The sequence below is a fragment of the Phyllostomus hastatus genome, unplaced genomic scaffold (assembly GCF_019186645.2).
Source record: "Phyllostomus hastatus isolate PE091 unplaced genomic scaffold, TTU_PhHast_1.1 phas_contig_210, whole genome shotgun sequence".
Taxonomy (NCBI): domain Eukaryota; kingdom Metazoa; phylum Chordata; class Mammalia; order Chiroptera; family Phyllostomidae; genus Phyllostomus; species Phyllostomus hastatus.
Window position 1 is genome coordinate 15,305,133 of NW_025333737.1, and position 23,821 is coordinate 15,328,953.

The window sequence follows — 23,821 nt, forward strand, 5'->3', positions numbered from 1 at the left end:
TTCAGCATCTTTCTTGGAAGAATGGCAACCAGAAAAACAAGACCAGACTCCAGGATAACTGTCCACAATACAATTTATGCTGCTGTAACTATACGGGCAAGACTGTAAGCAAGGTTAACCTTGGTTATTTGCAGGTTATTTACAGGGTTATTTGCAGTAATCTGACTACTGCAAATAACCATTCATTTGAAAATACAATTCTCTTGGCTGGGATACTGATTAGATGTCAATTTAACAACAGAATGGAAATTTTAATTCAAGAGTTTCTGCTTCTCTAAAAAAAAAGCTTTACACTTTCATTAGAGATATGCCTTCCCCTCCAAAATATATGTATTAGCATAATTCCTGGCTTGAAAAAACTCTGGACTAAGACATAGAATCTTTAGGTAAAATGACAATCCTCCTTCTGATTCAGTGGATGCCCTTAAAAAAATTTACCTTTTCTCAACATGAGAGTTTCCCAATTAAGAAAGAAAGAAAATGGTTAAAAAAAAACTTTGGCCCATTTCTACCCCATAAGAGGCCATGAGTTAAAGGTACTCTGAACTCTCTGGAGACAACCAGACAATACATAGTTTAAATGATAAAACTGTAAGACAATATGCACTTTAAATGATAAACTACAGTAGGCTAATGGAGTGCTGTAACATTTTGTCTCTGAAGACTAAATGCTTTTGGAAGACTGAAATTTTAGCAATCACCTTTATTAAACATAAAAATAAAACAGATTTCCCATTGTATTCAGGGAGAATCCATGCATTGAACCTCCACAGATTATCAAGAAAGGAGCCCCACAACCAACATAAACATAAACCATAAACAAAGGGTATGCAGATGCCAAAACATCTTTGGGACATCTTAAACTATACATTGTAAGAATGAGAGAGCTTGCCCTAGCTGGTGTGTGGCTCAGTGGACTGAGTGCCAGCCTGCGAACCAAATGGTTGCTGTTTTGATTGCCAGTCAGGGCACATGCCCGGGTTGTGGTCCAGGTCCCCAGTTGGGGGTACACAAGAGACAACCATACATTGATGTTTCTCTTCCTCTTTCTAATAATAAATAAATAAAATCTTTAAAACACATTTTTAAATAAAAAGGAGAGAACTTGCCTTGACATAAAAAATGATGTACCAGAGATCAATAGTATATATAATAGGATTCCTATACTAATTCCTGATATTCTTAAAACCACTTACCTATTTATACTTACAAATAAAAGGTATCTAAAGAAAGTCTATCAGTGATACTTCATTATGGTTTATTTTTGGAACACTAAGTCTAGACTATGTCTTAATTCTCTTAAGAACTATGTCTTATCAATCGTTCTATTACCAACATATATGGCAGTGCCTTTTATACAGCTGAACCTCAAGTATTTCCTATATGCCATCAGTTTTAGACTGCTCGCTCTTCATCACCCATGGAGAGTACTTCTACTATCTTTTACAGAAGTATCGATAACCTAATAAATCCACCTCACTCAAATCCTAACCACTCTATTTAGAAAGCCAATGCCTATAAAAGAAAACAATACAATAAGCATTAGGCACCATTACGGGTTGAACTGTGTCACCCAAAATTGTATGTGAAAGTCCTAACCCTCAGTACCTCACATTATATATAACCTTTATAAATAGGGTCATTAAACATGTAATTCGTTAAGATGAGGTCATACTGGAATATGGTGAGCCCTGAATCCAGTATGACTGATCTCCTTATAAGAAGAGAGGAAAGATGCAGAGACACATGGGGGAATGCAATGGAAGTAGAATTCTAAGCTATGCTGCCACTGAATGCCAAAGGGTGATCCTCCCTAGAGATTTCAAAGGGTAGAAGAGCTTTCATCTGAGAATAGGTTAAAAAACAAAACAAAACAAAACAAAACAAAACATAGATTCTGTCATGCTACAAAAATAACAGATGGTCTTCTGAACTGTGAGAAAATAAACTTATGTTGTTTTGAACCATCCAGTTTATGGGATTTTGTCACAGTAGCTCAAAAAGAATTCAGGCACTCTCAACAAAAAAACTACATTACTAACTCTAACCATATTATATATAACTAATAGGAGGTACTTAAGAACAATGCACATATTTTCACCAAAATTTATTTTAGCAGTGATTTATAGATAGTGCTTGAATATACCAGCTAAGAATTTTTAAAGATTCCCAGAATCCTGTAAGTTCTGTATCTATCGGAAACTGTGAAAATGGTATGAACTACCCAAGGGAGCAGCTACAAACTGCCAAAGAAGGATCCTTGCTAAAGGCTTCAGAGGAAGCATGGTCCTGGTAACACCTTGCTTTGAGATTTCTGGCAATTCTCATTCTTTTAAGCTTTAATGTAAAACTCATTTGTTATTCCTTTGATTACCTGTTAAATTCTTTCAGGACATCACCTCATTCCCTACATTTCTTTACACATATGATGACTAAAACTGACTGTAACCACCGAAAAGAAGATTCTCTGACCAGCATGGCTCAGTTGGTTGAGCATTGTCCTGCAAAGTAAAAGCTTGCCAGTTCAGCTCGCTATCAGGGCGCATGCCTGAGTTTTGGGCCCAGTCCCCAGCTGGGGCGTGTGCAAGAGGCAACTAATTGATGTTTCCCACACATATCAATGTTTCTCTCCATCTCCTCCTCTCTCCCTTCCCCTCTCTCTAAAAATAAATAAATGATATCTTTAAAAAGATGACTGCCACTAACTACTAGGAATATTAATAATGATGATTACATAAGGAAGGAAAAAACAACCAAACAGAACATAAAGTAAAAAGAATTAAAAAAAAAAAAAGAGGATAGTATAAGCAGCCTCTGGGACAACTTCATGTATTCCAACATTCACATCAGTGGCTACCAAAGGAGAAGAGAAAAGAGCAAGAAATCGGAAATCTATTTGAAAAAATGATGAAAGAAACTCCCCTAACATGATGAAGGAAATAGACATGCAAGTCCAGGAAGCACAGAGTCCCAAACAAGATGGATGCAAAGAGGCTCACTCCAAAACACATTATAATTAAAATGCCAAGGTTAAAGATAAAGAGAGAATCTTAAAAACAGCAAGAGAAAAGAAGTTACCTACAAAGGAGTTCCCATAAGACTTCCAGCTGATTTCTTAAAAGATACTTTGTCATCTAGAAGGGATTGGCAAGAAATATTCGAAGTCAAGAAAAGCAGAAACCTAAAGCCAAGATGGTTCTATCCAGCAAAGCTATCATTTAGAATCAAAGGGCAGATAAGAGCTTCCTAGGTTAAGAAAAAGCTAAACGAGTTTATCATCATCATATCATTACTGTATGAAATGTTAAAGAGATTTATTTAAGAAAAAGAAGATCAAAACTATGAACAATAAAAGGGCAAAAAATACATATCAACAATTGAATCTAAAAAATAAACTAAGCAAACAAGAAGAACAGAGACAGAATCATCGACACAGAGAGTGTTTTGATGGTTGCCAGATAGGAGAGGGGTGTGGGAGAATGGGTGAAGAGGTGAGGGGATTAAGAAGTACAAATAAGTAATTCCAGAATAGTAATGGGGATGTCAAGTACGGTATAGGAAATGGAGTAGCCAAAGGACTTACATGCATTGACCATGGACATGAACAATGGTGTGGGGACTGTCTGAAAGAGTCGGGGGGTCCTGGGTGGAGGGGGCCAAGGGGACAACTGTAATAGCATGATCAATAAAATAGAATTTTTTTTTAAAAGATTTTATTTATTTATTATTTTTAGAGAGGGAGGGAGAGAGAGAGAGAGAGAGAGGGAGAGAGAGAGAGAGACATCAATGTGCGGTTGCTGGGGGTTATGGCCTGCAACCCAGGAATGTACCCTGGCTGGGAACAATAAAATAGAATTTTTAAAAATGCACCTGAAATTTTTAAAAAATCATGAAAAACAAAAAACATTAAAAATCCAAGCCAACTTATTTTATCAATTCTCAATTTAATCACTGCAAATTAACTCACTTGATAAGGTTCTGGAAAGCATAACCATCTGTCCACTGTTCAGTAAAAGAGGCCCCGTGTCGGACGGTGGTAAAATGGCCCAATCTCAAGCGGTCTTGCATGCTCTTATCTCTACATGCCATCTTCTCTTGTTTTGACTTAGGGAAAAAAGACAAATAGAAAATAGTTTTATTTTCCTAATAGAACTCAATTAAAAGATAAAGCAAAATTCTCCACTATCTCTGATATCAATAAAATCATCCACTTCAGTTTTATCAGTGTTCTATCATTTTTAACAACATTCCAAAGATTTCAGCAACCAGTCTGTCTCAAACCTATACCTTGTAATAATTTCACTGCCATCTTAAAGCTTTCAATGTAAGATAAAGAAGTACTAAGGATATAATTTAAGATAAAACTTCCAAGAAAGGGTTACTAATAACTATTAAAAGCAAGTTGCAACTAATCAACTAAAGGTTCTAGCACAAATAACACTTTATTACATCAAAATCTTTTATTACAAAAAATCATAAGCATGTAACTCTGTAACATAATGATATCACACTCAAGGACACCATTTGACATTTTAGGTGAAATGTTCAAACTGCTGTCTATCTCACGCCAAGACATTCACGTACCCTACCAACCACACTCAGTGGTGTTACTTCTGCTGGACCCTGAATATAGGAGGTGTCAGCAAATAAATACATAAAAGTATACACCAATTTAACTATTTTCCAGTACAAAGCACTTGATTATCACATTATTATATGCATACATTACTCCAAATACTATTTCTAAAATGGAAATGTAACTATTGCTAAATGTTTGTAATAGTAACATAATTCACACTTGAACTGACAAATATAAAAATTTAGGGGACCAACATCCCACGTAAATTCAACTAGGGCAAGATGTTTATGTACAATCTACATAAAACTAAAAGCAATAAACAACCAGAAACAATGTCCCAAATTATCCCTCCGGATGCTTGGTTCAAGTGTCTACGCAAGAAAGAACTCAAATTGTCAAACTCAGTCTTTTCCTAAAATGCCCTAGTTTGAAATGCTTTCATCTCAAGTAAGGGATAAGGAGCCACGACAATGATACACACTGAGCACTTTGGGATGGAGTGTCTTGGCCACCATTTACCACTCACCTTTTCTATAAGGAGTTTCTTGCTCATTGTCACACATCGATTTAATCGCTCTTTGTATTTCTCTAGCATTTTTTGCTGTTCATCAATCTGCCGTCTCAAATCACAGTTGGCCTTCAATGGAAAACAAAATTTTAATTACCACCAAAGAAGACAGGTCAATACAAAAGCAATTTCTAGAAATGTCTGAGAATCATTTTTGTTATTAAATCAAAAGCAAAATTAACACTCAAAGAAGTAACTGTCTTTTTTTTAAAAAAAAAGTAAATACTTTGTTCTCTCTTAATAAACTTATATCACCTTTTTACTAAAGATGAATTCTGTTATTAGAAGTGAGCTTGTTTTTCTACTGATCATATTTTACTCCTCGCAATAGCCAGGTACAGCTAAATCTAGTACATCACATATGCCTCAACTATCATGGAAGGAAAAAAAACCCTAGGATAAATGAGATCTTTAAAATACATAAAAAGGGTGATTAAGTACTTTATAGTACTTACAGATTAAATACTTAACAAAGGGTAATTAAGCACTTACCAAAAAAATTATAGAATTAAAAAAATATATGGTTCTTTTATGTTCAATTGCTCTTTGTTTTTCAATTCTTGTTTCCAAAGAAAAAGAGATATGAATTTACATCATGTTTCTTACCACAGAAGCCAGGCACACCCATGACCACATAAGACAGAGCTAACTATTTGAATACAAGGTCCTGGTTCAAGAATGCCGGAATGTAAATACACAGTTAATTTAGCTGTGGCCAGAAATACTAGAAAAATTCAAGCCTCCTACAATAACAGAGAAGGAAAGAACCACTAACCCAAGGTCAATTTTGACTTGCAACTCCTGAATTTATTCTGGTGTTAAATAAATGATCTCTACTCTTGCTTGAACTCTGAAAAAAAAAATCTGGTATTTCCCAATCAAATGATAGAAGCATTTCTGAGACAGTAAAAAGCAAAAGTGGAAGATATTATAGCACACTCAATTTCTGAGACTTTTCAGACTTCATATTTTTAAAACTTTTTTAAAAAGATTTTATTTATTTTTAGAGAGGGAAGGGAGGGAGATAGTGAGAGAAACATCAATGTGCAGTTGCTGGGGGTCATGGCCTGCAACCCAGGCATGTACCCTAAAACTGGGAATCGAACCTGCGACACTTTGGTTTGCAGCCTGTGCTCAATCCACTGAGCTACGCCAGCAAGGGCCAGACTTCATTTTTAAAGTCACCAGAGTACAACACCTTCTATCTCCAAATTTCTGCTCTCCCCATAAGTATAATCTCTTCCTATTAGTTCTTACAGAGTTACATGGACCATAATATCAAAGGCAAAGTGCAAGTACATTTGGGTAAATGTGACTATCTAATTCATACTAAAGAATCTGCAAGCCAAAGATTGTGTGCAATGTTTATATGAAATTCAATCTACTTTTAGAAAGTGAGATTCCTTTGAAATCTGTAAACAAATGCATGATATCAAGAAATCTCTGGCAGCTTATTTAAAATTTTAAAAACTCTAAACTTTTGTGTTTTCTAACACAAAACAATGCTGCATTCAGGTTTAAAATAGTACCTGGCCAGCAGCCCCTGATGGAGCCTTTCCCAACATCTCACTGAAATGGTAAAACTCAAGAACCAATCCACACCTGCCTAAAAGGGGGTGTAAAGACCAGTGGTCATGCCACCTGTCCCTTCAAATCAGAAACACAAGTTCTAATCATTCTGCACCTTCCTTTTTGACATACCCATTCCTTTGGTACTGCTCTACATCCAAAGAAAGAAAAAACCTTAAAAAACAAGGGAGAAGAAGAAGGGTAGTGGTGTGAGTAAGGAGGGTGTAACACTTCCTGGAAAGCAAAAGCAGAAATTTATTTACTTGTTTTTCAAAAAGATTTTATTTATCTAGTCTTAGAGAGACGGGAAGGGAGGGAGAAAGAGAGGAAGAAGAACATCAATGGGAGAGAATCATCCATCTGTTGCCCCTCACATGCCCTGACCAGGAATCAAACTGGTGACCTTTACTTTGTAGGACAATGCCCAACCAACTGAGCCATACCAGTCAGGGAGACAATTTTTTTTAAACCCCAAAAGTACTAAGTTACCACTCAAGTTTTTCATATATTCCATCTTCTCAATTTCCACTGCCCCCACCCCCCAAATTATAAGAGAAAGTTTATTTAGAAAACTACAAAGATAGTATAAGTAGGCCAGCTGGGCTGTATAAGTTCAAGAAACAATTTATGGAAGTAAAAGAAAGGCCCTTGGAACTTAGGAAAGAGAAAGGCAAAGGTAACATACCTGGGGAAGAGAAGAGCAGAAATGGAAAGGTGCAGGCATGCTCCTAAGAGGGAGAGGATGCCTCCTTCCAATTTTAGGAGTCAGGCAATAAAAGAACAAAATGAGCCTGTGATCCTTTTTCAGTCCTGCAACACCTGCCAGTACTGGAATTGGTCTAGGAGCTTTTTAAACCTAAAACATATCTAATTATAAATCTCAGCAATTCAACCAGTACCCAAGTGAACACAATAAGAATTAGAGCCGCCCCAAGCAAATACATATACTAACAATGAAAGAAGGAAGTACTCAGTCTGAACACTACTCTCCTCATTCAAAGATGGAGGAAAAGGAATAACCCCCTCCCCAAAAACAAACCAAGAGGACTAAAGAAAAATATTTCTGAATTAAAAAAAGGGAACATTAGCCTGAGGATGATGAAAATGATCTTCCTATAGAAATCAAAAGAACATTTTAGAATATTGTTTATCACATACCATAAAATGCAAAAGGATATGGTATCTACGAAGCAGAAGCCAAAAACCATAAAGAAAGTACAGGATGGGAAAAGAAAGTGAATCAGAGGCTTCCGGTGAAGATGATGGCACTCACATGCTTCCAACACCACACCAAAATTACAACTGAACTACAGAACAACCATCATGCAGAACCACCTGAAATCTAGCTGAAGAGAAGTCCTATAACTAACTACCAAGAGGGGCAGAAATACAAAATGGGCTGATCCCACATCCACATATGGCAGATGAAAATCAGCAAGAGTATGTTAGCTCTGGAGGTCCCCCTTGAGAAGCCAGAGTTCCTATGGGCACCCCAGCTCAGGGTTCAAGTGCCAGGAAGAGAAGTCCCCATAACTTTTGGCTGTGAAATCCAGAGAAGATTGTGGATAAATGAGACAGAGGGCTTCTAGATTCCTAGACTTTCCTCTTAAAGGGTCTGTGCAAGTCAGACTCACTTGCTCTGAGCTCCAACACTGGGCAATTGAAAGGAACTAGGGATATATAAAAGGAGGAACTGAAGTGTCTGGCTTAAGGAGGAAGGCCAGGGGGTTGGCTTTCTCCTAGGCAGAAGTGCTAGCAGAGGCCACTGTTCCTTTGCTGAGCCCTTCCTGCACAGAGCTGGCAGGGGGGTGCCATTGTCTGAGTCTCCATCAACCTGGCTAAACTATAAGCCCTGCCCCTGTGATTCCCTGAGACTCCACCCCAACTAACTTTTAGGCCCACTTAAAGCCACTTCCAATTGTGTTTCCACACAAATGGATCGTCTTGGCTTATGGTACAGACTTTCTAAAATTCTCTCAAAGATCCACAAACCCCAAACAAGCAGCATCTGGCCTCTGCATGCTCTATATATCTTGCTAAGCAGCCCAGCCCAGCACCAGCAGCACCTGGCCTCAGTTCACAGCCTGGCCTCTCAAGGGCAACTCTAAGCCCAGCAAAAGTGGCAACTATCTGCAGATCGAGTTGTAGCTCACGCCGGTTGGCTCTAGGCAGGGAACAGGCAGCAGGTGACTCTGGCCTGCACCTCCCATGAGGTCCCAGAGCCAGTATACCCAGCAGACAGCTTCAGACCACACAGGAACACCACCCAACCACCTCCATAAATAACACACTCAAGGGGTGAATTCAGTGGACACCTGAACCTTGATGAAGCAAGTCTTGCTCTGGGGGTGGGCCGCTGCACAGTAGCTCCTCTGCTGTAGTCTCGGCTGGTGCTTGCAGCCAATCAGCATGGGGTGGGGAGGGCTACCCCTCCCACTGAAATGCCAAAAGCAATCAGGGCTCAACTGCAACAGGAGGGTACACATGGCTCATACATAGGGAAGGGCCATGCACACCTGAAGCACCCAGCTCAGTAGACCAAGGAGGGTGTGCCACTGGACCCCATAAGACACCTACTACATAAGGCCACTCTACCAAGACCAGGAGACGTAACAGCTCTACCTCATACACAGACACAAACACAGGGAAGCAACCAAAATGAGGAGACAAAGAAACATGTCCCAAATGAGAAAACAAAACAAAACTCCAGAAAAAGAACAAAACAAAATGGAAATAAGCAATGCACCACATGTAGAGTTCAAGACACTGCTTATAAGAATGCTCAATGAATTTACGGGAGGAAGAGATAAACTCAACAAAGAAATAGACAACATAAAAAAAGACCAGTCAGAAATGAAGAATACAGTAACTGAAATGAAAAATATATTAGTTTAAGGGGACATCAGATGTACCAACATTCACATCACAGGGGTGCCAGAAGGAGAAAAGAGAACAAGAAATTAAACACATATTTGAAAAATATGAGCCCTAGTGGGTGTGGCTCAGTGGATTGAGTGCCGGCCTGTGAACCACAGGGTTACTGGTTTGATTCTCAGTCAGGGCACATGCCTGGGTTGCAGGCCAGGTCAGGTCCCCAGTAGGGGGTGCACAAGAGGCAACCACACACTGATGTTTCTCTCTCTTTCTCCTTCCCTTCCCCTTTCTCTAAAAATAAATAAATAAAATATTTTAAAAAATAAGAAAAAAAATGACAGAAAACTTGCCAATCCTGGCAAAGGAAACAGACACACAAATCCAGGAAGTAAAGATTCCCAAACAAGAGGAACCCAAAGAGGCCCACACCAAGACATATCATAATTAAAATGACAAAAATTAAAGATGAAAAGAGAGTCTTAAAAACAGCAAGAAAAAGAAGTTAGTTACCTACAAGGGAACTCCTATAAGATTTCAGTTGATTTCTCATCAGAACCTTTCAGGCCAAAAAGGATCAGCAAGAAATATTCAAAGTGTTGAAAAGCAAGGACCTACAACCAAGATTACCATACCCAGCAAAGCTATTACTTAGAATTAAAGGACACATAAAGAGCTTCACAACAAGAAAAAGCTAAAGTAGTACATCACCACCAAACCAGTATCATAAGAAATGTTATAGTTTTCTTTAAGAAATAGAATATTTAAAGTTTGAATAAAATAGAATAAATACATATTTATAACAATTACTTTATTTTTTTAAGTTTTTCTTTTTAAGATTTTATTTATTTTTAGAGAGGGAAGGGAAGGAGATAGAGAGAGAGAGAGAGAGAAACATCAATGTGCGGTTGCTGGGGGCCGTGGCCTGCAATCCAGGCATGTACCCTGACTGGAATCGAACCTGGTTCGCCGCCCACGCTCAATCCACTGAGCTTTGCCAGCCAGGTATAACAATTACTTTAAATGCAAAGGGATTAACGCTCCAATCAAAATACTCAGAGTAGCTGGACAGATAAGAAAACAAGACCCATTTTCACGCTGTCTGTAAGAGGCTCATTTCAGATCGAAAGATGCTCATAGACTGGAAAGCAAAGGGATGGTTAAAATATTTCACGAAAATGGAAATGAAAAAGAAGCTGAGGTAGCAATACTTATACCAAACAAAATAAGACTTTAAAACAAAGGCTATTAACAAGAGACAAAGAAGGACCCAACATTTCCACTTCTGGGTATTTGTCAGAAAAAAAAACAAGACATATTCAAAAAGACATACGCGGCTTCCGGCAAGATGGAGGCATAGGTGGACTCACCGTACCTCCACGCACAACCAAGATTGGAACAACAACAATTTAGAGCCAGAATAACACCCAGAACTGACAGATAATTTATCTGAATGGAAGTTGGACATCCAAGAAGTTGAAATAGACCCATTTATCCAGACTGGTAGGAGGGGCAGAGACAAGCAGCCGGGTGTGGGGTTGCGGCGCGGAAAACAGGGAGAATTGGGCACATAAGGCAACCGGGAGCACATAAGGCATCTGGGGCGCCCAAGATCTCAGCGGGTGGACCCTGAGTACACAAGTGGCAGCTGGCAGACCCAATGAGGCAGTGATTGTGGAGCAGGGCAGGGCAGAGTGCGCAACCCAGGATCCCAGGGAAGGGACTGAGGTCCCACGGAGAATGGAGCTACCGCCACTGTTCCCTCCCGCCCCTGCCCTCACATATAACATCACAATCTAGTGACTGGGGTGCCCAGCCCTGGTGAACACCTAAGGCTCCGCCCCTTACCATAACAGGAGCGACCAGACCCAAAAACAAAAACAAAAACGAGAGAGAGAGAGAGATGGCTCAAACAGAAGCACAAATCAGTGCCCCAGAACTCATCCTTTTGAGCAACCAAGAGATAGCTAACCTATCAGATGCAGTTCAAAACACTGGTAATCAGGAAGCTCACAAAATTGGTTGATTCTGGGCGCAAATTACATGAAAAAATGCAGGTTACCATAAAAGAAATGAAGGAAGATGCACAGGGAACCAATAGTGATGGGAAGGAAACTGGGACTCAAAACAATAGAGTGAACCAGAAGGAAGAAACAAACAACCAAACAAGAAAGAATGCAGAAATAAGAATTCAAAAAAATGAGGAGAAGCTTAGGAACCTCCAGGACATCTTTAAACGTTCCAACATCCGAATTATAAGGGTACCAGAAGGGGAAGAGGTAGAGCAACAGATTGAACACGTATTTGAACAAATAATAAAGGAGAACCTCACCATTCTGGCAAAGGAAATAGACTTCCAGGAAATCCAGGAAGCTCAGAGAGCCCCCAAGAAGTTGGACCCAAGAAGAAATACACCAAGGCACATCATAATTATATTAGCCAAGGTAAAAATGAAGGAGAGAATCCTAGAAGCAGCAAGATATAAGGGGACAGTAACCTACAAAGGAGTTCCCATCAGACTGTCAGCTGATTTCTCAAAAGAGACCTTACAGGCAAGAAGGGGCTAGAAAGAAGTATTCCAAGTCATGAAAGACAAGGATCTATATCCCAGATTACTCTATTCAGCAAAGCTTTCATTTAGAATGGAAGAGCAGATAAAGTGCTTCTCAGACAAGGTCAAGTTAAAGGAGTTCATCATCACCAAGCCCTTATTATATGAAATGTTAAAGGGACTTACCTAAGAAAAAGAAGATAAAAAAAAAACATGTATAGTAAAAGGACAGCAAACTCAAAATTATTAATAACCAACACCTAAAACAAAACCAAAAAAAACTAAACAAACAACTAGAACAGGAACAGAACCACAGAAATGGAGACTACATGGAGGGTTAGCAACAGGGGAGTGGGAGAAGGAGAGAGGGGGAAAAGGTACAGAGAATAAGTAGCATAGATTGTAGGTAGGAAATAGACAGGGGGAGGGTAAGAATAGTATGAGAAATGTAGAAGCTGTAAAACTTATAAGTATGACACATGGACATGAACTAAAGCGGGGGAAGTGGGTTGGAGAGGGTGTACAGGGTGGAGTGGAGTGAAGGGGGGAAATGGGACAACTATAATAGCATAATCAATAAAATATATTTTAAAAAAAGACATATGCATCTGTATGTTCACTGGAGCATTATTTACAATAGCCAAGACATGGAAGCAACCTGAGTGCCCATCAACAGATGAAGGAATAAGTAAGATATGGTAGATACATAAAATAAAGTGGAATTTATTACTCGGCCGCAAAAAAGAATGGAGTATTACCATTTGCAACAACATGAAGGTACCTAGAGGGTATGGTGCTGAGTAAAATAAGTTAGACAGAGAAAGACAAATACAATATGATTTCACTTATATGTGCAATCTAAAGAACAAACTAAATAAAACAGAAACAGATTCACAGATACAGAGAACATTTTGATGACTGCCAAAGGGGAGAGGGGCTGGGTGAAAAAGATAAAGGGATTAAGAAACACAAATTGGTAGTTACAAAATAGTCACAGGAATGTAAAGTATAGTATATAGAATATAGTCAATGATATTATAATAAGTATGCAAGGTGCCAGATGGGTACTAGATTCATCAGGGTTTTCACTTTTTAAGTTACATAAATGTCTAATCACTGGGTTACACGCCTGAAACTAATCTAATATTGTGTGTCATCTGTAATTAAAAAATAAAAAATTTTAAAAGAAGGAAGTGCATTACAAAGGAAAAAAGTGGGTAAATTAAAAATGTAATTTTGTAGAATCAAAACTCAGATGAGCTACAGTAAATAGAAAATATATGGAAGACAATGTTTAAGGAGATTCAGAAGAGAAAGGCAATCATATTAAATGAGACATAAAATGATATGAATAAAGACTAGAGAACTAGTTTTTAATAAGGACTAAAGACTAGGCTCCAAGCTAGAAACCAAGGAAGAGGCCAACGTAAAATGGAAAAAGGCTAAACTTAGGCTTTACCACCTATTTCCAGAAAAAAAATATATAGACCCATATATAGACGTGCCCTAGTGAAATGTTTTGAAATACAAGAATAAAGTGGGTGGGAAGGAGCAGAAGGGAGGACTCATAGTCATCACAGAAAACAGATTACAGTCCTTGTTTTGGTCATGGCCTTTTCTGAAACATTGAATGTCAGAAAAACTGAAAAGGGGTATTTGTGTATGTATGTATGCACATGACCCATAAATTTTGCACACAGTGCTATCTATTATATGAAAGGGCATAGAAAATTTGAAAAGACAAATGCTTCTTCTTGAGAAACAATTACTTAAAAATATTTTCCAGTCAATCAAGAGATAAAATAGAAAGAATGATTTAAAAAGAAAACTGGCAATGAATTTGGAAACAAGTTTAACAAACATGTATAACTAATTATTATAAATTTGGTCTTAAAACTGCCTGTAAATATAAGAATTATTCTTCTACACAATATTTAAAATAATAATTTAATAATAACAGTCTAAAACAGATTTTACTCATAAAAATCAGCTTACAGTTTAGATATGTGCTATTATTTCAAGTTTTACATAAAAGGGAGTCAAATACACTATTTTTGTATCTTTTGATAATTACAGAAATAAAGGTAAAAACTTCCAGAGGGGAGAGAACCACAAATACAGTAATGTTTATTATTTTTTGTAATAAATTAAACCCTGTATTCAAATACGGTCTTACCCAATAAGTAAAATGGAAAAATGCAAGGCAGCAGACGCCTACTCAGCTGTGTCATGGGAGCCCTGAGGTTCTATTGAACCTTCAGGGCCCCATGGAGCAAATCTGCACCCCCCTACATCATTATAAACAAGACTCAAACCCGCCTCTTCTAACTTGCTGGAGGGGAGAAAAATGTGAGATGCTTTTAGCTATAAATCATCAATATTTATGTACATATGCATTTATATATGTACTACAAATGGCTCATAACTTACTGAAGGAAATGTATCAAATGTTTTATCTCAGTTATGTAATTATGGGTGCCATATTTTTTCAGTATTCTCTAAATTGTTTTTTATTTAGAGCAGGTATTGCTTTCATTACAACAATAAAAAGCATTTTAAAAAATTTAACAGTGGGTCTGTCAATAGCTAAATTGCATATTAAAAATATATATTTAAAATACCATGGTATATTTTCTGGTGATACCTTTTAAATTCCAGATTAGCTATTTTAAAAACTTCTCATGCAAGTATAAAAAACTTTAGATGAATACATTATGAAAGACAAAAAATACACCCTGGCTGGTGTGGCTCAGTGGATTGAGCACTGGCCTGCAAACCAAAGGGTCACCAGTTTGATTCCCAGTCAGGGCACATGCCTGGGGTGCAGGCCAAGTCACCTGCAGGGGGCGCGCAAGAGACAACCACACACTGATGTTTCTTTCCCTCTCTTTCTCCTTCCCTTCTCCTCTCTCTAAAAATAAATAAACAAAATGTTTTTTTTTTAAAGGACACAAAATACCAAGCCCAGGCTGTGAAACAGTTTTAAAATTCAATAATGTAAGATTTCCAATTTAAAAACAGTGCTTAGAATTCAGGTTGGATCCTGGTTGTTACTCAGATTCCCTCAGATTAAAGGAAAATATCCAAATGTTTATGATTTAACTTTGTTCTTTGGCTACAGTAACTATCTCCATGACATGCACATGTTCCAAATACACATTAACATCAATCAGTGCTTGTGTGAAAGCTTTTTACCATCTTTTAATACTTACTCTTAACAAATCATCTATTCTTCCTTCCTTCTTCTCTAAGTCAGAATTCTTACTGTTTTCTAGTGCAGATATTTTTTCTATTGTGAGGTCAGACTAGAGAGACAAAAACAAAATTTAAGGTTAGTCTCAAAATATTACATGCCATCATACTTTTCTCATTGCTTTTCTGGGGGGGAAAAAAGAACCTGCTAACACAAATAGCCTGGAATCACATGGCTCAAGAAATTAAATCTTTCCTCATCTCATTCTTTAAGCTTTATATTCTGTTATACCTGCGCTTCAAAAACATGTTAACACTGGAATCAAATATATGCATTCTCAAATCTCTGTGCATTGAACATTACAGAAACCTATTACTTTAGAAATGAAAACTAACTTTGAGACATGACCCAAATCTCTTAAAGAAAAAACTGCCACCTAGTGGAAAAAAAGAACAATTAGAAGGGGAGAGACCTGAATGCTCAACTAAATCTATTCTACTGCTCAAAGGCTGTTAATTCAAATGAAATTAAAATCTGCTCCTGAGGGTTGTATAGCTTTTGAGACTTAAGAAAGTCTCCTAGATTGCAAGCATCCTGTCTTGTAGGCAGCACAGTGCCAAGAAAACCTGGTATACTATTTGGCTCACTCAGTATCAAAAAACAGAATATTTATCTACTATCCTTTTCAAATAGTATCTTTGAATGTTCACTACATTCCCTAAATTAAAAAGAGTTTCTAAAGAATGTTTAAAGAGAACATTGTGTTGTTGTGCCACATGTTAAAGAAGTTTACCAAGATCTTACCAAATGAGCAGGTAACAAGGAATAAATTAACTCCTTTCATAAAGTAGTGAATTAACATTCATTAGGACAGTCAGTACTGTCCTAATAAGCATTTTATATCCATTGTTCGAGATAATTAGAATCAACCACATTTTTAAAAAATCCTCACCAGAGGATATGTTTATTGATTTTAGAGAGAGAGGAAAGGGAATGAGAGAGAGAAACATCCATCAGTTGCCACCCACTCCCAATGCCCTCTATGCACCCCAACTAGGGATAGAACCCTTAACCTAGGCATGTGCTCCAACTGGGGATCAAACCCACAACCTTTTGGTGTACAGGAAGACACTCAAACCAATTGAGCCACCCAGCCAGGGCAGAATCAAACACCTTTTACAGATGATTTGTACTCAAGAAAATTGAGGTCCAAAAAGATAAAGTATAAGGTGCAAAGACAGAACTTGAACTGAGGCCTAGAGGTCTCCAAACAAGCACTCTTTCATCAACAGTTCCACTGAACATACCAGAAAGGGAAAAAAAAACACCTCGAAAAGTTAAAGTGCCTTTCAAAAGACTTGAAGTACTCATAATGCAAGTTCTAAATACAATAATACAAATAATGAGGTAAAGTCAGAGAATTAAAGGGAAGACAATGAGAGAACTCACAGATTTTATGTGTATGGCATTTATTCCTAAGCAGATCTTTGCTTCCTCCTCTGTTTACCAATCACCGACCTACCTGGGTCTGTCTGTGCTGGATGGAGATCTGTTTCTGGGAGCTGCAGGAATGCTCTGTGTTACCAGATCCTGTAGAAGAGGGACTGTTTTGCTGAGCCTGTAATAAAGGTATATTACCAATCACAAGAAAGTTTTGCATCTTTCTCTAAAAGTATTTGTATGAATGCAAATGATTAACTCTATAAAAAAGAAACTCTAATGAAAGTCAGAAGTCAGGGCCATGTAGCCAAGAAAAAACTAAAACAATTCAAATGAGAAGCAAGGGCTAGACATGGTGGCTTGGATCATGTTCCTTCCTGTAAATAGTGTGAAGTATCAAATGCTTCTAAACTTTTTTTCAATATGTAAATTAGAGAAAATTAAAAATTATTTCTGTTCTAACAGGCTTTTTTCACTTGTATTTCAATGTTTTTGTCAGAAAAGGCTGGCAAAGCATCCAATGCACAGGGGATGCTAGTGACTCCGGGCAGAAAAGACTGTGAACTACTATTCAGAATACAGTAGTCCCCCTTATCCACAGTTTCAGTTACCTGTGGTCAACCATGGTCTGAAAATATTAAATGGAAAATTTCAGAAATAAACAATTCCTAAGTTTGAAGCTGTACACTGCTCTGAGTGATGTGTTGAAATCTTGTACTGTCCCACTCAGGACGTGAATCATCTCTTTGTCCAGTGTATCCATGCTGTGTGCACTACACACTATTAATCACTCAGTAGCCATCTTGACTGTCACAGTATCACAGCGCTTGTGTTCAAATAGCCCTCAACATTCCCTAATGGTGGCCCCAAACACCACAAGTAGTGATGCTCACAATTCAGATGTGCCTAAGCCAAAAAGTGCCTCCTTTAAGTGAAACGGTATAAGAAAAACACAGTACCAATACAATTGTGGTTTCAGGATCTACTGGGGGTCCTGGAACACATAAGGGGTTCTACTGGTAGTCTCCTAAATCTACAAACATTATCCATGAACACACACTGGTCCAAAAACCCAGGTTAATGTCTAATAATATCATTTGCTTACTACAACTTTTATACACAATTTATAGGGCATTCTAAGGCATTTTTAAATTTAGAAGGATTAGGATTTAATGTGATTCAACTGTTTAGGAATATACAATCATTATACTCCCAAAAGTCCTTTTAAAAACAAGATGGCACCCAATAACACAGCACAACCCATCACAGACATAATCAGGAAATACTGGGCAGTCTGAGGATTATTAGCTAATGAAATATAGTACTACTATCTCATCAGATAATGTAGTGTTTTCACATATGTACATTTTTCTGGTACTTATATATTTATTTTTATTATTCATTAACATGTTAACAATGCTATAAACATCACCTATTGAGCAATATGCTTCAATGCCATGATCACATGTAATCCCCACAAAAACTTATCAGATGGTTATTATTATTTCCATTTATAGATAAAGAAAATGCAAATCAAAGATATTAAGCACCTATGTGGGATCACAGAGCTAATGAGTGGGAGAAAACTGAGGGCTATATGCATCATAATAACTGCTCTCCCTGACCACAGTAGATTGAATGCCTCTCGTTAAGTTACAGAGAGTTATATAACGAGGCCACAAGCAAGGTAAATACTTCATACACATATTTACACTGAAGGCTCACAACAGCCTTATAAGGTAGGCAGCACCATTATCTCCATTTTTATTTACTCATTCAACTACTACTCATGTCTTCATAGAATACTCCCATAGAGTACTCTGTGTCTCAGCACTACGCTACTTGCTAGGAACACAATGACCAAGAAAAACGGAAACAAAACTCACAGAACCAGTTATTACTTTCCCTTAATAAAACCTACAATCCAAAAGAAGATTTATTAAGCAACTCAATAAATATTTGTTGAAAGAAACAGTTAAATAATCACATAATAAATACAAAATTGTAATTAGGATAAGTGCTCTAAGAGTACATAACAGCATACATAACCTAACCAAGAGAGTCAGGGATGAATTCCTTGAGAAAGTGGCATTAAAGATGTGAAGGAAATAAGCAGTCAAAGAGAGATCATAGGTCAGTCCAGGGAGAGAATGTGTACAAGGACGCTACAGGAAGAGAAAAGACTGATGTGGGGATCAAAGTCAAGAATAAGGAACCAGTCTCAAAGAGGTTAACTAACATGCACAGCCTTTAAATGCTGCAATTACAGCCAGGTCTAGGAGAGTTCAAGTAACAAAAAATGTTCCCTCTCCTTTATGCAATGTGACAAATCTAACCTCTTCTTACTAATTAGGGGCCATCACTATGAATCTCAAGTATTACACTGCACTGTGATATAAGCTTTATGTCCTTCAGTTATCATTACTTTGCTCTAATAATCCTCTTTTAAAATCTGTTTCTAAACAAATGAGACTGTTGGAATTATATTTGTAAAAGCCAAATAAGAAGCATATGACTGACTAAAAGGCTCTTCTACAAAAATGTATGTATAAATAAATAGCCTAATGATAAGTAAAATAAAGTTAAGTAAATGGGACACAGGTTAGGAAGTAGCAAATTCTCATGAAAATAAAAGCAGTCCTTTCAGAACAAGAACCCTCTGCCGTCTAGTCCTGTGTTAAACACTAGAAATGCAAAACTGGGAAATAGAGCACTTACAGTGCCCCAACACATCCCCGATTACTGCATCATGCCCTAGGTAAGTCAGAACAGAAGTCGCTGGGCCTTGCTGAGCAGGCCACTGCACTTATGAATTCAATCTAACCCCTACCTCACAAACCATTCTCCCTAGACTTCTGTTTTCTTTGTTCCTGTTATAAAAATGTTGGCTTCTAATTCATGATGACAGACTGGATTTCCCAAGGACCTAAGATCATATTTTAAAAATATGAAAATATTTTTAAATTAAATCATAACAACACTAAGACAAAAGGGAATGTTGTAAGAAAACTCTTAAAAGCTTTGTTTTTAAGAAACAATAAAAAGTAGTTTACTGTAATAAAAAAATTCACAGCTTAAAACATCAGCAATAAAAAAGTTGAGTCTTTCCAAGGGAGCTTCTGCAAAACTCCATGCTGCCCTGGCTCGTGTGGCTCAGCGGATTGAGCGCCAGCCTGCAAAGCAAAGGGTCACCAGTTTGATTCCCAGTCAGGGCACATGCCTGGGTTGCAAGCTGGGTCCCCAGTAGGGGGCACGAGGAGGGAACCACACATTGGTATTTTTCTCCCTCTCTTTCTCCCTCCCTTCTCCTCTCTCTAAAAATGAATAAATACAATCTTAGAAAACAATAGGTGACAGAATGGATGCAGAAGTTAAAAAAAAAATTCCATGCTAAGATTTATATTTACAAAAACCAGAAACAACCCATTGGACTATTATCAGACCTTTAAAATCTACATGGTCCAATAGGGTTCCTTTTTAACCGTCCTCCACACCCTGCATACTAAGGGGTCTAGATACTATGGCTTCTAATCCCAGGATAAAGCACAAGAACAAGTCTCTTAAGAATAAAAGAGACTTTTATTTTTAAAAGACATAAATATTTAAAGATAAAAAAATAAGTGGGTCCAGGTGAGGGCTCCTGAAGTGAATACTGCAACTTAAGGGGGGGAGGGGGGCATAATACCCCAGCCTTCCACAACTGATAAAATAGAGGAAGAAAGAGAACACAATGCAAAAAATGAAAAAGTTCACCCATCAAAATAATGCCTTCCTTATTTTGATGCTTGCAAAGGAGTGGATCTTTCTGCCAAGAGTTTACCAGACACAGAGAAATCATAGTTAGTCCTCTGGCCATTAAGGGGGAGGGTTTTCTGATAAGCAGTATTATGCTACTATAGAGAAAAATCAATACCAGCGATCTATATTAATCACCCTAATCCTTCATTCAACAAAAGCTAAATACACATTTTCAAGGAAACCAACAGCACAAAAGGGAAGATCCAACATGAAAAAAGCAAAACCTAATCCAAGAGAAAAACAGATAATTTGATAAAAACAATTTTAAAAATCAAGTATATTTAGAGAGGGTCAATAAGATATTATACCTATAAAAATGAAAAAGCAGCAAAGATATGAAAAATAAACATGGTAAAATAAGACAATCAAAAATTTAATAACTAAATAAATGAACGAAATAACAAAATGAACATAACTGAACACAGAATTAGTAACCAGGAGAACAATGTCAAGAAAATCTCCCAGAAGATAAAACATGAGTCAAACAGAACATGAAAGAAAAGTTAAGAAACATGAACAGCCAGAGACTACAGAACTATGTGATAGGCTTTCCAGAGGGGAAGGAATAATCAAAGAACAGTAAAAATGCCCTGGCCAGGTGGCTTGGTTGGTTGGAGCATTGTCCCACGCACTGAAAGGTTGTGGGTACATCCCCTGTCAGGCCATTTATGCAAAGCAACCGACTGATGTTTCTCTTGCTTTCCAAAAAAGCAATAAACATATCCTCAAGTGAGGATTTAAAAAATAGTAAATACAATAAAAAGGTATGTTTTAATAGTGAAAATGCCTACCATACAACAAGCAGCATTAATGGAGAAAAAAAGATAAATAGTATCTAGACTTCAAGAACAAAAAGATAGCATATAATCACCTCAACAGATGTGAAGAAAACGCATCCAACACCCTTTCATGATAAAAACATTCAACAAACTCAGAATACAGGGGAACTTTCTCAATTCCCCCTCAAAGGCCATCTCTGAAAAGCAAATAGCTAACATAATACTTATTGTAAAGAAAATAAGCTTTCCTCCTAAGATCAGGAACACAACAAGGATGTCCACCTGAACCACTTGTATTCAACACTGCACTAGAGGTTCTAGCCAGGGCGATTAGGCAATAAAATACAATAAAAGGCATCCAGACTGCAAAGAAGTAAAACTATCTCTACTCATAGATGACATGATATTGTATACAAAATGTCCTTGCCAAAATAAAATATTACAACTAAACACAAGTTCAGCAAGGTTCCAAAATCAATTGTATATTCTATCAATGAGCAATCTGAATATAAAAATTAAAATGATTCTATTTTCAACAGCATCAAAAAGAATACAAATAATTTTAACAAAAGAAGGGCAAAACCTGTACATTGAAAACTGCAAACATAGGAAGATATTAAAGAGACCTAAATAAAAGGAAAGATATCTCACATTCATGGATCGGAAAACACTATTTTCAAGAGGTCAATATTCCCCAAAATGGTCTATAGATTCAACACAATTGCTATAAAGTACTGCTGTTTACAGAAATTAAAAGCCAATTATCTCCCCAGGCAAGAGAAACAGAGAAAAAAAAAAATAAACAAATGGGACTACATCAAACTGAAAGTTTTTTGCACAGCAAAAGAAATCATCAACAAAATAAAAAGACAACCCACAGAATGGGAGAACATAGTCACCAATACATCTAATAATGGGTTAATATCTAATATTTACAAAGTACTTATAAAATTCATACCAAAAAAACAAACAACCCAATTAAGAAATAAGCAAAGGACCCGAATAGACACTTTTCTAGAGAGGACATACAGATGGCCAAATGACCTATGAAAAGATGCTCGACTCACTCACCAACAGAAAAATGCAAATTAAAACCACAATGAGATACCATCTCACACCTGTCAGAATGACTATCATCAATAAATCAACGAACAAGTGCTGGCGAAGATGTGGAGAGAGACGAACCCTTTTGAATTGTTGGTGGGAATGAAGATTGGTTCAGCCACTGTGGAAAGCAAAAAATTAAAAATGGATCTGCCTTCTGACCCTGCGATCCCACTTCTGATAATATATCTGAAGGAACCTAAAACACTAATTCAAAAGAACACAGGCACCCCTATGTTCATTGCAGCATTATTTACAATTGCCAAGATATGGAAGCAGCCCAAGCGTCCGTCAATAGATGAGTGGATAAAACTATGGGACATTTACACAGTGGACTATTACTTGGCTGTAAAAAAGAAATTTTTACCCCTTGCAACAGCATGGATGAACCTGGAGAACATTATGCTAAGTGAAATAAGCCAGCCAGAAAAAGACAAATACCATATGATTTCACTCATATGTGGAATCTAATGAACAAACGGAACTAACAAGGAAAATGGGGACAGATCATAGATGGAGAGCAGGATGACAGCTAGTGGGGTAGGGGGAATTAAGGGAATGGCAAGACTGAGCAAAAAGGAAAAAGGACTCATGGACATGGACAATAGTGTAGTGATTGCTAGGGAGGGGAGAGTATAAGGGGACTGATGGGTAATTGGAAAAAATACAATAAAGATTAAATAAAATACAAAATAAAAAAAGCTGAACCTAAAATTCACATGGATATGCAAGCAGATTGCTAAAACAACCTTAGAAAAAACAAACTTGGAGAAATCAAACTTCCTGATTTCAAAACTTAACTACTACAAAGCTACAGTAATTAAGACAGTCATAGTACTGGCATAAGGATAGGCATGTAGATCAACAGAGTAGAACTGAGTCCAGACATAAACTCTTTATGTTTACAGTCAATTGATTTTTTTACAAAGGTGCTCAGACAATTCAATGGAGAAAAAAGTCTTTTCAAACAAATGATGCTGAGGCACCTTGATATCCACATGCTAAAGAACAAACTTGGCTCTCCTTTCTTACACCATACAGAAAAATTAACACAAAAGATATCACAGACCTAAATATAAGAGCTAAATGTGCACTAAGAAGAAAATATAGGAGTAGATTTTCATGTCTTTATGTTAGGTAAAGCTACAGCACTAAAAGCATAAGCAGCTCTGACAGTTATGGCTCGGCTGGCTGGGTATCTTTCCGCAAACCAGAAGGTCACCAGTTCCATTCCCAGTCACGATACATGCCTGGGTTACAGGTTTGGTCCCCAGTCAGAGTGTGTGCAAGAGCCAGCCGGTTGATGTTTCTCTCTCACATTGATGATTCTCTTCCTCCCTCTTTCTCCCTCCCTCCCCCCTCTCTAAAA

The 23,821-nt window shown here is 37.4% G+C and overlaps 1 protein-coding gene across 4 annotated transcripts in view; it reads right to left on the reverse strand.

The window, feature by feature from the left end:
* The window catches only part of TLK2 (tousled like kinase 2), a 109,116-nt gene that overhangs the window by 31,586 nt on the left and 53,709 nt on the right, over positions 1-23,821 (reverse strand). For all 4 annotated transcript variants that reach the window (XM_045836564.1, XM_045836562.1, XM_045836563.1 and 1 more), the window contains 4 exons: positions 16,854-16,949; positions 15,351-15,443; positions 5,106-5,216; positions 3,968-4,104 (listed from right to left, as the gene is read on the reverse strand). In XM_045836564.1, coding sequence (XP_045692520.1) covers positions 3,968-4,104; positions 5,106-5,216; positions 15,351-15,443; positions 16,854-16,949 — 437 coding nt within the window. The remainder of the gene's footprint in view (positions 1-3,967; positions 4,105-5,105; positions 5,217-15,350; positions 15,444-16,853; positions 16,950-23,821) is intronic.